The sequence below is a fragment of the Chiloscyllium plagiosum genome, chromosome 18 (genome assembly GCF_004010195.1).
Source record: "Chiloscyllium plagiosum isolate BGI_BamShark_2017 chromosome 18, ASM401019v2, whole genome shotgun sequence".
Taxonomy (NCBI): domain Eukaryota; kingdom Metazoa; phylum Chordata; class Chondrichthyes; order Orectolobiformes; family Hemiscylliidae; genus Chiloscyllium; species Chiloscyllium plagiosum.
In genome coordinates, this window is record NC_057727.1 from 4,199,063 (window position 1) to 4,212,286 (window position 13,224).

Below are 13,224 nucleotides of genomic sequence, written 5' to 3' on the forward strand. Positions count from 1 at the left end.
ATATTATCACCCCATGCTGAGATACTAACTGCAAAAATTGATATACCCAATGTGATATTATCAGCACACACTGATATCCCAATATGATATAATCATCACACACTGATATCCCCAATGTGATATTATCACCACACGCTGATATCTCCAATGTGACATTGTCACCACACACTGATATCCCCAATGTGATATCATCACCACACACAATATACCCAATGTGACATGAGCCTTTCTCTGGATCTAACGCTGTCCTGTCCCTGTCCTGGGACTGTTTGATCAGGACAGTGTAGAATGAGCTTTACTATGTATCTAACCCTGTGTTGTCCCTGTCCTGGGGTGGTCTGTATTGGGGACAGTGTAGAGAGAGCTTTACTTTGTATCAAACCTCGTGCTGTTCCTGTTTTGGGAGCGTTTGATGTGGGACAGTGTAGAGAGAGCTTTACTCTGTATCTAACCCCGTGCAGTCTCTGTCGTAGGAGTGTTTGATGGGGACAGTGTAGAGGAAGGCTTTACTCTGTATCTAACCCCATATTGTACCACCATTGGCTCTTCAACTACTCACCTGAAAGTGGTGCCTTTTACCTTGACCCTTCCACCAATGGGAAACACCTCTCACTATTGACCCTGTTTAGACCCCTTCATGATGACACCCTGAAATCCTCTGTGAACCTTAATACAAATCGAAATCATGAAAGAACTAGAAATCTGAACTAAAGATAGAAAATCTTGGAAGATTTGGCAGCATCTGTGAAACAGGAACAGAGTTATCCGGCTTTGTCTCTAACCTTGAGAATGAGTAACTGGCTAGGAAGTTACCAGCAGACTCGCACGTCCTATGAATAGATTGTATTCTGTAAATGTCAGTGTACAATTGAGGTTGTTGTGGTATTTCACTCTGATTGAGTTTCAGGATATGACTTGCAGAACGTGTGGTTTCTGCACATTGGCTTAGCTTCGAGGGGACACGATGATGAAACAAGATGGCGTGACAGTCTTGAGATAGAAACTCAAGACTATAAAACCAAACAATAAACAAGCTTACAAAACAAACAGGATGTAGCTGAGTGGTAACATCACAAGGTTCTGAGCTAAGAGCCCATGTTAACACTGGGTTCAAATTCCCTGTGGTCTGGTGGGATTTTAATTCAATTAATAACATGCAACATTAATAAGTTGCAGTGAAGTACGAAAGCATCATTGATTGCTTGTTAAAACAGCTGTCTCCTTCATTAATGTCCCTTAGTAAGGGAGTCTGCACATGACTCCAGACCCATTTTGCCTGTCCTCGGATTTTGCCTGTCCTCGGATGCTGCCTGAATTGCTGTGCTCTTCCAGGACCACTAATCCAAAATCTGGTTTCCAGCATCTGCAGTCATTGTTTTTACCTCGTTGATTTTAACCCTACTGCGAATCCTCTTGCAAGGATGCCTGCCTTGCATCCTCCTCTCTCTACAAGAATCTCAGGGAGTCTCTCTCTCACTGCAACTCCCAGGTCATTACCTCTGCCCTGAAGCTCTTCAACCATGTCCTGAAACAAACCCGCTACTACAGCCACATTTGATCTCTCCACGCTTCAGGCTCTCTGCCTTTATTCCTGATGAAGGGCTTTTGCCCGAAACGTCGATTTCGCCTGTCCTCGGATTTTGCCTGTCCTCGGATGCTGCCTGAATTGCTGTGCTCTTCCAGCACCACTAATCCAGAACCACAGTAATGTGGTTAACTCTGAAATCGCACCATTGGGCAGTTGGGGTGGATAAAAAATGCTGGTCTCGCCAGTGATGCCCACATCCCAAGGAAGAATTAAATTCCGAATCTGATGTTTTGAAGGAAGGCACCCAATTTGTGGGAATCTTGTTGAAATAATTCCACAATGTCACAATGCATACCCATTAACAGTGTACAGTGGGCAGGCGCAAACACAGATCTTGAGATTTTCCAAAAAATTGTAGAGGGACTTGGGGCCAAAAAGATTGACAAAGGTTATGTTTCAACTCCAAGATAATTAAGCTAAGCATGTTTATTTCTTGGGATGTCAATGGCAGAAGTTGATTGGTTGTGACTGAACATCACTGATTGTAATATAAAGTATTATCGGGAAAACAAGAGATTGCAGTATTTGGACAAAACTATCTGAAAGTGAAGGGAAGCAGATTTGACGATCAGTTTCAAAAGATAAATAATGGAAGGTAGAACATCTAGCAGGGTTGTGGTGAAGAAGTTGGGTAGGGCTGGGAAATATGTGGTCCTTTCATGTAGTCAGCATTGACACAATGGGACAAATGACATCACGCTGATTGTTCTCACCTTCTATTTTAGTATAAACTGGCAAAGTGGAACCACACACTAAACAGTGCCAGGAAACAACAGGAGGCAACAGATCTGGTTTATCCTCAGTTTTTACATTTGTCCTGGTTTCACACTGGCATTGCTCAGTGCTAGCACTCCTCAAGTTCCTTTAAACTGGGAGTTTTTGATGGGGGTCAGTGTAGAGGGAGCTTTACTCTGCATCCAACCCGTGCTGTCCCTGTCCTGGGAATGTTTGATGGGCACAGCATGGAGGGAGCTTTACTCCGTATCTAACCCCGTGCTGTCGCTGTCCTGGGAGTATTTGAGGGGGAACAGCGTAGAGGGAGCTTTACTCTGTATCTAACTCCGTGCTGTCGCTGTCCTGGAAGTGTTTGATAGGGGAGAGTGTAGAGGAAGCTTTACTCTGTGTCTAACCCTATGCTGTCGCTGTCCTGGGAGTGTTTGGTGGGGACAGTGTAGAGAAGGTTTACTCTATAGCTAACCCCATGCTGTCCTTGTCCTGGGAGTGATTGATGGGAGAGAGTGTAGAGGAAGCTTTACTCTGTGTCTAACCCTGTGCTGTCACTGTCCTGGGAGTGTTTGATGGGGGGACAGTGCAGAGGGAGCTTTACTCTGTATCTAACCTCGTGCTGTTCCTGTCTTGGGAGTGTTTGATGGGGGAGAGGGTAGACAGAGCTTTACTCTTATCTAACCCTGTGCTGTCCCTGTCTTGGGAGTGTTTGACACCAACATTACCAGTTCAAATGGAAAATGTTCCACTTGACCAAGCTTCAGACCCCATTCTGATAAACACAAAATTTATTTTGAAAAATTGCCTGTTAATTTGCGCAGAAAACAGATTCTTTTGTGTGTTTTCCTGAGCTCAGTTCAGACTGAGAGTGTGATGTTGGTTTAATCTGGGAATGAAAATAACCCTCTTCTCACAGGGAACACCGTTCACTCTCACAGTCCTTCATGTATTTGCTGACTGTATCCTTTCAGTAAATGGGATTCCTGCTAAGTCGGCATTGTATTGCTTTACATTGATTTTGTTCATCGTCCCTCAAAGATTAAATGCTGGTCATCAAAATGAACCAGTTCAGCGTTTTGAGCAGATCCCCAGTCTGCCCAGAGCCACGTCAGCTGACTTTCTACATCTTGTTCCTTGAAGTCGCTCAGTTTTGGGGAAATGATCTCCCTGTGACCTTCCTGTTCCTTCTTCTCTTTCAGTCAGGCACTAGGGCCCATGGGGCACATGTGGACCCCAAGTGGAGGCAGTCTGGCATAGCATGGCCCCATTTAGACACAAGGTCAGAAGTCAGACGACACCAGATTCAATTCCAGCCGGTTTATTGAAAATCACACCGGCACCTCTACATCATCCCATCTAAACACAGCATTCATTGTCCTGCTTTTTACTCATTCAGGCCCACTGATGGACACAGGGCTATTGGAGGGAGGTAGAGGGCAGGGGAAGGAATTTTTTTTAAAAAGAGCCTGGTTGATTTAGGAAGAGTTGGGATGGATTGATTTAGGAAGAGTTGTCTGTGTGGAGTTTGCATGTTCTCCCGTGTCTGTGTTGGTTATCTCCCACAATCCAAAAGTGGATCAGCCATGCTAAAATTGCCTGTAGTATCCAGAGATGTGAAGGCTACTGGGTTGGCCGTTGGAAATGGAGTTACAGGGATTAGGGGGAAGGGTGAGGCCCTGGGTGGGATGCTGTTTGGAGAGTCAGTGTGGACTCGATAGGCCAAATGGCCTGCTTCCACACTGTAGGGATTCTATGATCCCTCTTTCTCCACCATACATGTTGCAGCTCAAGTAAATAGTGCCTTTTCAGACCCAGGGACAAATAAACTGTTGAAATTCACATTGATCCCATGTGGTTGCAGGGCTCGAGGCAGAAGATGAGACGTTCTTCCTCCAGGATTCCCCACTGTCAATCCCACTGAGCAAAGACTGAACTGGATCAGGCACATAAACACAATGGCTACAGGAGCAGGTCATAGGCTAGGAATCCTGCAGTGAATAACTCCCCTCCTGACTCCCCAAAGCCTCTCCACCATCTACAAGGCACAAGTCAGGAGTGTAATGGAATACTCCCCATTTGCCTTGGATGGGGGCAGCTCCAACAACACTCAAGAAGCTTGACACCACTCGATTGGCACTGTATCTACAAACATCTACTCCCCCTACCACCGGCACTCAGTAGCAGTAATGTGTACAATCTACAAGATGCAGTCCAGAAATCCACCAAAGATCCTCAGACAGTACCTTCCAAACCCACGACCATTTCATCTAGAAGGACAGGTACAGCAGATACATGGAACATCATTCTCCAAGCCACTCGCCATCCTGGCTTGGAAACATGTCACCATGCCTACACTATCACTGGGTCAAAATCCTGGGACTCCCTCCCTAACATCCTTGCGGGTTCCCTAAGGACTGTAGCGGTTCACAACGGCAGCTCACCACCACCCTCTCAAGGGGCGATCAGGGATAGATAATAAATGGTGGTCTTACTGATAAAGCTATGAATGAGCAAATGGTTTAAGCTGTTTGGCACTGCTCCACACTGAGTACACCCAGTGCTGCTTTGCTATAGGATGTAGCCACAATCAATTTGCAAGAGGTTAAAATTCTCACAACACTAGGTTATAGTCCAGCAGGTTTATTTGGAAGCACTAGCTTTCGGAGCGCCGCTCTTTCGTTAGGTGGTTGTGATGCTCTGAAAGCTAGTGTGCTTCCAATTAAACCTGTTGGACTATAACCTGATGTTGTGTGATTTTTAACTTTGTCCACCCCGGTCAAACTCTGGCATCTCCAAATCATGACTCTGCAAGAGGAGGGCGTGAGGACAGGAAACAATAAAAATACATCATTCTCTTTGTTTTTTGGTGCATTTAATGAGGTGAAGCATTCAGTTTTATAATGGCCTCATTCCAATGAAACACACCAAGCAACAATGTTTTTTTATTCGTTTGTGGGACATGGGTGTCACTGGCTGGGTCAGCATTTATTGCCTGTCCCTAGTTGTCCCTTGAGAAGGTGGTGAGCTGCCTTCTTGAACCGCTGCAGTCCACTTGCTGTGGGTTGACCCGTGATGCCGGTAGGGAGGGAATTCGAGGATTTTGAACCAACGACTGTGAAGGAACTGCTGTATATTTCCAAGTCAGGGTGGTGGGGTTTGAGAGTGTGGTGCTGGAAAAGCACAGCAGGTCAGGCAGCATCTGGGGAGTAGGAGAATCAACAGTTTGGTCATAAGCCCTTCATCAGGAATGAGGCTTGTGGGCCGGGGGCTGAGAGATAAATGGAAGTGGGGGGGGGTGTGGCTTGGGTAGCTGAGTGTGCACCTTCTCCCCCAGCTGAGAGTGCAATAGGTAGATAGAGGTGGGGAGGAGAGGAGAGTGGAGCGGAGAGATGGGAAAGGTGCTGGACAGATCATGAGGGCAGTGTCGAGTTGGAGGCTTGGGACTGTGATAATGTGGTGGGAGGGGAATTGAGGAAACTGTTGAAATCCACATTGATCCCATGTGGTTGCAGAGCCCGAGGCAGAAGATGAGACTTTCTTCCTCCAGGATTCTCCAAGTCAGGATGGCGAGTGGCTTGCAGGGGAACTTGCAGGGGGTGGTGTTCCCATGTATCTGTTGCCCTTGTTCTTCGAGATGGAAGTGGTCGTGGGTTTGGAAGGTGCTGTCAGAGGATCTTTGGTGAATTTCCACAGTGCACCTTGTAGATAGTACACACTGCAGCTATTGAGTGTCGGTGGTGGAGGGATTGAATGTTTGTGAATGTGGTGCCAATCAAGCGGGTCACTGGATGGTGTCGAGCTACTTGAGTGTTGTTGGAGCTTCCCCCATCCAGGCAAGTGGGGAGTATCCCATCACACTCCTGACTTGTGCCTTGTAGATGGTGGATAGACTTTGGGGTGTCAGGAGGTGAGTTACTCGCCTCAGTATCCCTAGTCTCTGATCTGCTCTTGTAGCCACTGTGTTTATGTGGTGAGTCCAGCTAAGTTTCTGATCAATGGTAATCCCAAGGATGTTGACAGTGGGGGATTCAGTAACGGTAATACCATTGAATCTCAAGGGGCGCTGATTAGAGTATCTCTTATTGGTGATGTTAATACTGTATCACCTGCGTCTGAAGGTTAATTAGAAGATACGTTAATTGTTAGAATCACAGAATCTTTACACTGTGAAAGCAGCCATTCAGTCCATACAAACCTTCCAAAGAGCATCCCATCCAGGCCCCTCCCCTATCCCTGCATTTCCCTTGGCTAACCACCTAGCCTGCACATCCCTGCACGCTAAGGACAATTTAGCATAGCCAATCCACCCACCCTAACCTGCACATCTTTGGACTGTGGGAGGAAACCGGAGCACCCAGAGGAAACTCACGCAGACACGGGGAGAATGTACAACCTCCACACAGGCAGTCGCCCGAGGCTGGATTCAAACCCAGCTCCCTGATGCTGTGAGGCAGCAGTGCTAACCACTGAGCCACCATGCAGCCCCAGTTTCTAATTTAGGAACTGATTGTTAATTGAATGTGTTCATTTTCTCAGCTGGTGTACTGGGCAAAAGAAAGGCAGGATGTGAATAACGGGACCATTCTTTCTCTTGTTTACCAGCCCAGATATCAAGGGTTGGTCAATCATGCAAAGCAGATTGCTGAATAATTTCCATACCACAATTACTGTACCAGATTGATTTACAGATATGTTATTAGCGTAGAGACACGGTAATAAATGCTTTCTAACACACACAAGCATAGATACAAACACACTCAAAGATATATACACAAAGTCAGACTGCACATAGGTACAAACGCAAATGGACACACACACACACACACAAACCACACCCATATGCAAGCATACATATAAACGTTGGTTCACATCAGCCTTTGGGTCTAGGCAACTTTATCTTGTTCCCATGCAGAAACAAAACACTAACACACACATACACAGAAACAAAGACATGCACACACTCACATGCACACACTCTTATGCACGTACGTGTGCGCACACACAGACGCACACACAGACATGCATGTACACACACAGACATGCGTGCACACATACATGCATGCACAAACACATAGATACACAGACATATGCACTCACACACACAAAGACACACACACGCAGACACACATACACACGCACACATACACATATAAACAGACATACGCACACACACAGGCACTCACACGCACACAGACACAGATACACACTGGCATATGTACTCATACACACAAAGGCACACACGCACTCACATACACATTCAGACACATGCAGGCACACACACACAGACACACAGAAATACACAGACACACATAGACACACACAGACACACACACCTTCATTACCCTGTGCCAATTTCATGCCTTTCCCCCATTTCCCTACACACCATTACAACCTAAATAGCCATCCATTGCTCATGAGGTAAAAACAATGACTGCAGATGCTGGAAACCAGATTCTGGATCAGTGGTGCTGGAAGAGCACAGCAATTCAGGCAGCATCCGAGGACAGGCAAAATCGACGTTTCGGGCAAAAGCCCTTCATCAGGAATGATGAAGGGCTTTTGCCCGAAACGTCGATTTTGCCAGTCCTCGGATGCTGCCTGAATTGCTGTGCTCTTCCAGCACCACTGATCCAGAATCCATTGCTCATGTTCAATGTCTCAATTGAACCTGCCTCCAAGCAGTGCCTTCCAGACCCTAACTTCTTGCTGTGTGAAAAAAGTCTTTCTCACATCACTTTTGCTTTTCTTGCAAGTCACTTTAAATCTATGCCCCTCTTGGTCTTGTTTCTTTCACGAGCTAGAACTGCTTGTCCCTGCCTACTCTATCTGACCCACTCACAAGTTGGATAACTGTGACCAATTATTCTCAAATCGCTATTGCTTCTTTTTGCCAATCACCTTCAATCTGTTCCCTCTGGGTTCTTGACTCATGGGAGTGGTTTCTCACTCTCGAATCTGCTCAGACCCCCTTCTGATTTTCAACCCCTCGATCCGATCCCCTTCCAACCTTCTCTTGCCCGAGTAGAGCACTTCCCATTTCTCCAATCTGTCCAAGCAGTTCAGATCCCTTGCCCCAGGAACTATTCCCCTGAATCTTTCCTGCATATTATCAACAAAATAGATTGATTGAATGAATGGATAAAAACCAAGCAGCTGGAATATTCATAGATTCATACACCTCAGAAAAGGCCCTTTGCCCCATCAACATTGGGCTCGATTACAACGTGAAATGTTTAATGCAAATACAATATCAGAAAAATGTGAAGTTGTTCACTTTAGCAGGGAGAATTAAAAAGCTGAGTATTATTTAAGTGGAGAATAACTGCAGAATTCCAGTCATAGATCACGGAACGTAAGAATGCAGATGCAGCATGTAATTAAGAATAATAAAGAATTATTACATGCCAAATTTAATATAAAAGTACAAGGTTATGTTGCAGTGATATAGGGCATTGGTGAGACCACATCTCAAATGTTGTGTGCAATTTCTTCATCTCCTCATTTGAAGAAGGAGATACACGTGTTGGATGCTGTTTATGAGATTGATTCCAGGAATGAAAATGTGTTGCTGGAAAAGCGCAGCAGGCAAGGCAGCATCCAAAGAGCAGGAGAATCGACGTTTCGACGCTCATGCCCGAAACGTCGATTCTCCTGCTCCTTGGATGCTGCCTGACCTGCTGCGCTTTTCCAGCAACACATTTTCAGCTCTGATCTCCAGCATGTGCAGTCCTCACTTTCTCCGCGATGATTCCAGGAATGAGTGGGTAATGGTTCTAAGTTTGCTCCCTGAGCTGGACGAGCAGCTCAGCAAATAAACCGACAACTTGAGCTACAAATCCTCTCAAAAATCGCGTGAGTGGGTTATTCTATAAAAAAAAAGCACAGAACAATACAGCACAGGTACAGGCCCTTCGGCCCTCCAAGCCTGCACCAACACATTTTGCCCTTCCATACTAAAACTGCCTTCACTCATAGGATCACTATCCCTCTATTCCCTTCCTCTTCATGTATTCATCCAGGTGCTTCTTGAATGCTGCTACTGCATCTGTTTCCACCACCTCCTCTGGCAACATGTTCCAGTCACTGCCATCCTTTGTGTGAAAACCTTGCCTCACACATCTCTTTATGAGGAGAGGCCGGAGAGACTGAGCTTGGTTCCACTGGAGTTTAAGACAGTGAAGGGAGATTTGATTGAAGCGTATAAGATCCTGGATGGTCTTCATAAGATGGACGTGCAATGAATGGCTCCTGTTGTGGGTCAGTCCAGATCTGGGAGGGACCATTTGAGAGTTACCAGTCACCCTTTTCGGACAGAGATAAGGGGCATTTTATTTTCTGTCAGAGGTTTATAGAACTCCCTGCCTCCGAAGGCTGTGGAGAATGGGTCCTTGAATATTTTTATGATGGAGGTGGATCGATTCTTTTTTTTTAGATTAGATTAGATTACAGTGTGGAAACAGGCCTTTCGGCCCAACAAGTCCACACCGACCCGCCGAAGCGAAACCCATACCCCTACATTTACCCCTTACTTAACACTACGGGCAATTTAGTATGGCCAATTCACCTGACCCTGCACATCTTTGGACTGTGGGAGGAAACCGGAGCACCCGGAGGAAACCCACGCAGACACGGGGAGAACGTGCAAACTCCACACAGTCAGTCGCCTGAGGCGGGAATTGAACCCGGGTCTCTGGCGCTGTGAGGCAGCAGTGCTAACCACTGTGCCACCGTGCCGCCCACAGTACAATGGTCAATACAATGGTCCAATACAATGGTACAATGGTCCACTCAATACAATGGTCCACTGGAGGGGCTGCATAGTATTTTGTATCAATTCAGTGTCCCCTCCTTACTTTTGTACTTAGTGCTTCAATTGGTAAATGAGTTTTGAGAAGATTTGTAGCTCAGGTTGAGGTTCTGGATGTATGTTTGCTCGCTGAGCTGGAAGGTTCATTTTCAGATGTTTCATCTGTGTTAAGCATGTGATCAGGGATGGATGGGAATGTGGCAATTGGAAATATAAACAGATCAGCCATGAACTTATTGAGTGATGGGGGAGCAGGCACAAGGGGCTGAATGTTGTACATCCTGATTCCAGGCTTCAGTCAAGTGACAAAAGGGCAGCATTCCAAAAGCTTGTGATTTCAAATAAACCTGTTGGACTCTAACCTGGTGGCATGTGACCTCTGACTGTCCACCCCAGACCAACACTGTACCCTCTACATCATACATCCGGATTCACATGTTCCTGTGAACTCTCTCCAGTACCTTCACTGAAGTCCAGCACTCTGGGCTCAATACAATGGTCCACTGGAGGGGCTGCATAGTATTTTGTATCAATTCAGTGTCCCCTCCTTACTTTTGTACTTAGTGCTTCAATTGGTAAATGAGTTTTGAGAAGATTTGTAGCTCAGGTTGAGGTTCTGGATGTATGTTTGCTCGCTGAGCTGGAAGGTTCATTTTCAGATGTTTCATCACCGTACTAGTTAACATCTCTTCAATGAACCTCTGGACAAAACACTGTTGATGTTTACTGCTTTCTATTTATAAGTTTGGGTTTCTTTAGTTAGTGTTATCATCTCCTGTGGTGATGTCATTTCCTGGTCTTTTTCTCAGAGGGTGATAAATGGATACGCACAAGAATTCCTAGAAGCATGGCATTCCATCCGGAACTCTATCAACAAACACATTGATTTGGACTCCATTTACCACCCCCTGAGAAAAAGAATAGGAAATGGCATCACCACAGGAAATGACATCACCAACACAAAGAAACCTAAACATATAAATAGAAAGCAGGAAACATCAGCAGTGCTTCGTTTGGAGGCTCACTGAAGATGTTACCTAGTAGGGTGATGAAATGTCTGAAAATGAACCTTCCAGCTCAGTGAGCAAACCTACATCCAATTGGTAAAGCACAGGACGCTGTACATTTTATGAACTGCCTTCACAATCAGTCATTTCTATCCACTAATTTGTCACTTAACGTCTGAAAGCACCTCTGGCAGTGCAGCTCTCCCTCAGTCCTGCACTGACAGTGTCAGTCAAGATCAGTGTTTGACCTTTAACTGGAAGTGGACCTTTACCTCCTGACAGAGTTCACACAAATAACCAACCACTCCTGACTGGGAGCCAGCCCCTCCTGATCAAACAGCGCGATACCTCCCCCGTGTTTCAATGGGTCACTTACCATGGAATGTGCAAATAGGAAAATCTGTAAGCCTGGGTGACGGTCCTTCATTAGATCAAGGTGCTGCAGGCAGTCTCGGACGTAGATTCTGAAATCGGACCCAATCATCCGCTTGCCTTCACTCTGCCCATGGCCAACTGTGTACGGAGAGAGAAGGAAGATTCAATGTTTGGTCGGTCTGACTTAACTTCAGTATTGCTGAGAAAAGAGACAATGTCAAAACTTCTTGCCTTGCACTCACCAGGACAGATGCAAGAATGTCAAACTTTCAAAGGGAACAACAATTTATACTACAGGACAAAAGGGTGTTGATTGATTGACCAGTCGACTCTGATCGGTCAGTGTGTTACCATGGAGAATTGACTGGGAAGCTATTGTCCTCCACATAGAAACATAGTAAGTGAATTTCACAACTAATCTTGGAGGAACCTGTTTGGACGAAGTTCACAGCACAGAATCAGATAAGTTAATCGTGGTTTTAAGTCTGTCCAATAGAAAGACTGCAGTAGTGAGTACGGTGGATTCTTTCTTGATTATATGTTTTTACAGATAAGTCTCTTGATTAAACTTAAAATATAAGCCATAACTATTAATTTAACCTGGGGCAGTGTTTGTAGAGGAATAAGATGGTGCTATTTTCTGGGTCTGTAGATTGTGAAGAAGCAAAAATGGCCTTTGCAGTGATATGTACTTCTTGTCAGATGTGGGAGTTTAAAGAGAGTTTAAGAGTTACTGCTGAGTATATCTGCCATAAATGCTGTTGGCTGCGAATCTTATCAGATCAAATGGATCGGTTAGGGAGACAGTTAGAAGCGATGAGGAATTTGCAACAGCAACAGTATGTGATGGATGGCAGTTATAGGAAGGGGGGAAAGTCTTAGATACAGTCACAGAGATGGGTCAACTCCAGGAAAGGCAAGAGAGGTAGGCACCTAGGACAAGAGTCTTTTGTAGATATACCCATTTCGAACAAGTATGCTGTTTTGGAAAATGTAGGGGGTGATGGATTCTCAGGGAAACGTAGCATGAACAGCCAAGTTTCTGGTATTGAGACTGGCTCTAATGCAATAAGGGGTACATCGGGTTCCAAGAGATCAATTGTGTTAGGGGATTCTGTAGTCAGAGGCACAGACAGATGTTTCTGTGGCCAGCAGAGAAAAAGCCTGTCCCTGTGTGTTGTTTCCTTGGTGCCAGATTCAAGGATGTCTCAGAGAGGGTGCACAATGTTCTCACAGGGGAGAGGGGCCAGCAATTGTCAATATTGGAACCAACAATATAGGAAGGGAAAAGGTTGAGATTCTGAAAGAAGATTACAGAGAGTTAGGCAGAAATTTAAAAAGGAGATCCTCAAGGGTAGTAATATCTGGAACCAAAAGAGAAAACGCTGGAAAATCTCAGCAGGTCTGGCAGCATCTGCAAGGAGAGAAAAGAGCTGATGTTTCAAGTCTAACTGACCCTTTTGTCAAAGCTGTAATATCTGGATTACTCCCAGTATACGAGCTAGTGAGGGCAGGAATGGGAGGATAGAGCAGATGAATGCATGGCTGAGGAGCTGGTGTATGGGAGAAGGATTCATATTTTGGGATCATTGGACTCTCTTTTGGGGTAGAAGTGACCTGTACAAGAAAGACGGATTGTACCTAAATTGGAAGGGGACTAATATACTGGCAGGGAAATTTGCTAGAACTGCTTGGGAGGATTTAAACTAGTAAGGTGGGGG

At 45.4% G+C, this 13,224-nt stretch overlaps 1 protein-coding gene across 5 annotated transcripts in view; it reads right to left on the reverse strand.

Annotated features, from left to right (window-relative positions):
- mgll (monoglyceride lipase) overlaps nucleotides 1–13,224 on the reverse strand; it is a 104,327-nt gene that overhangs the window by 48,514 nt on the left and 42,589 nt on the right. For all 5 annotated transcript variants that reach the window (XM_043707595.1, XM_043707594.1, XM_043707591.1 and 2 more), the window contains one exon: nucleotides 11,505–11,641. In XM_043707595.1, coding sequence (XP_043563530.1) covers nucleotides 11,505–11,641 — 137 coding nt within the window. The remainder of the gene's footprint in view (nucleotides 1–11,504; nucleotides 11,642–13,224) is intronic.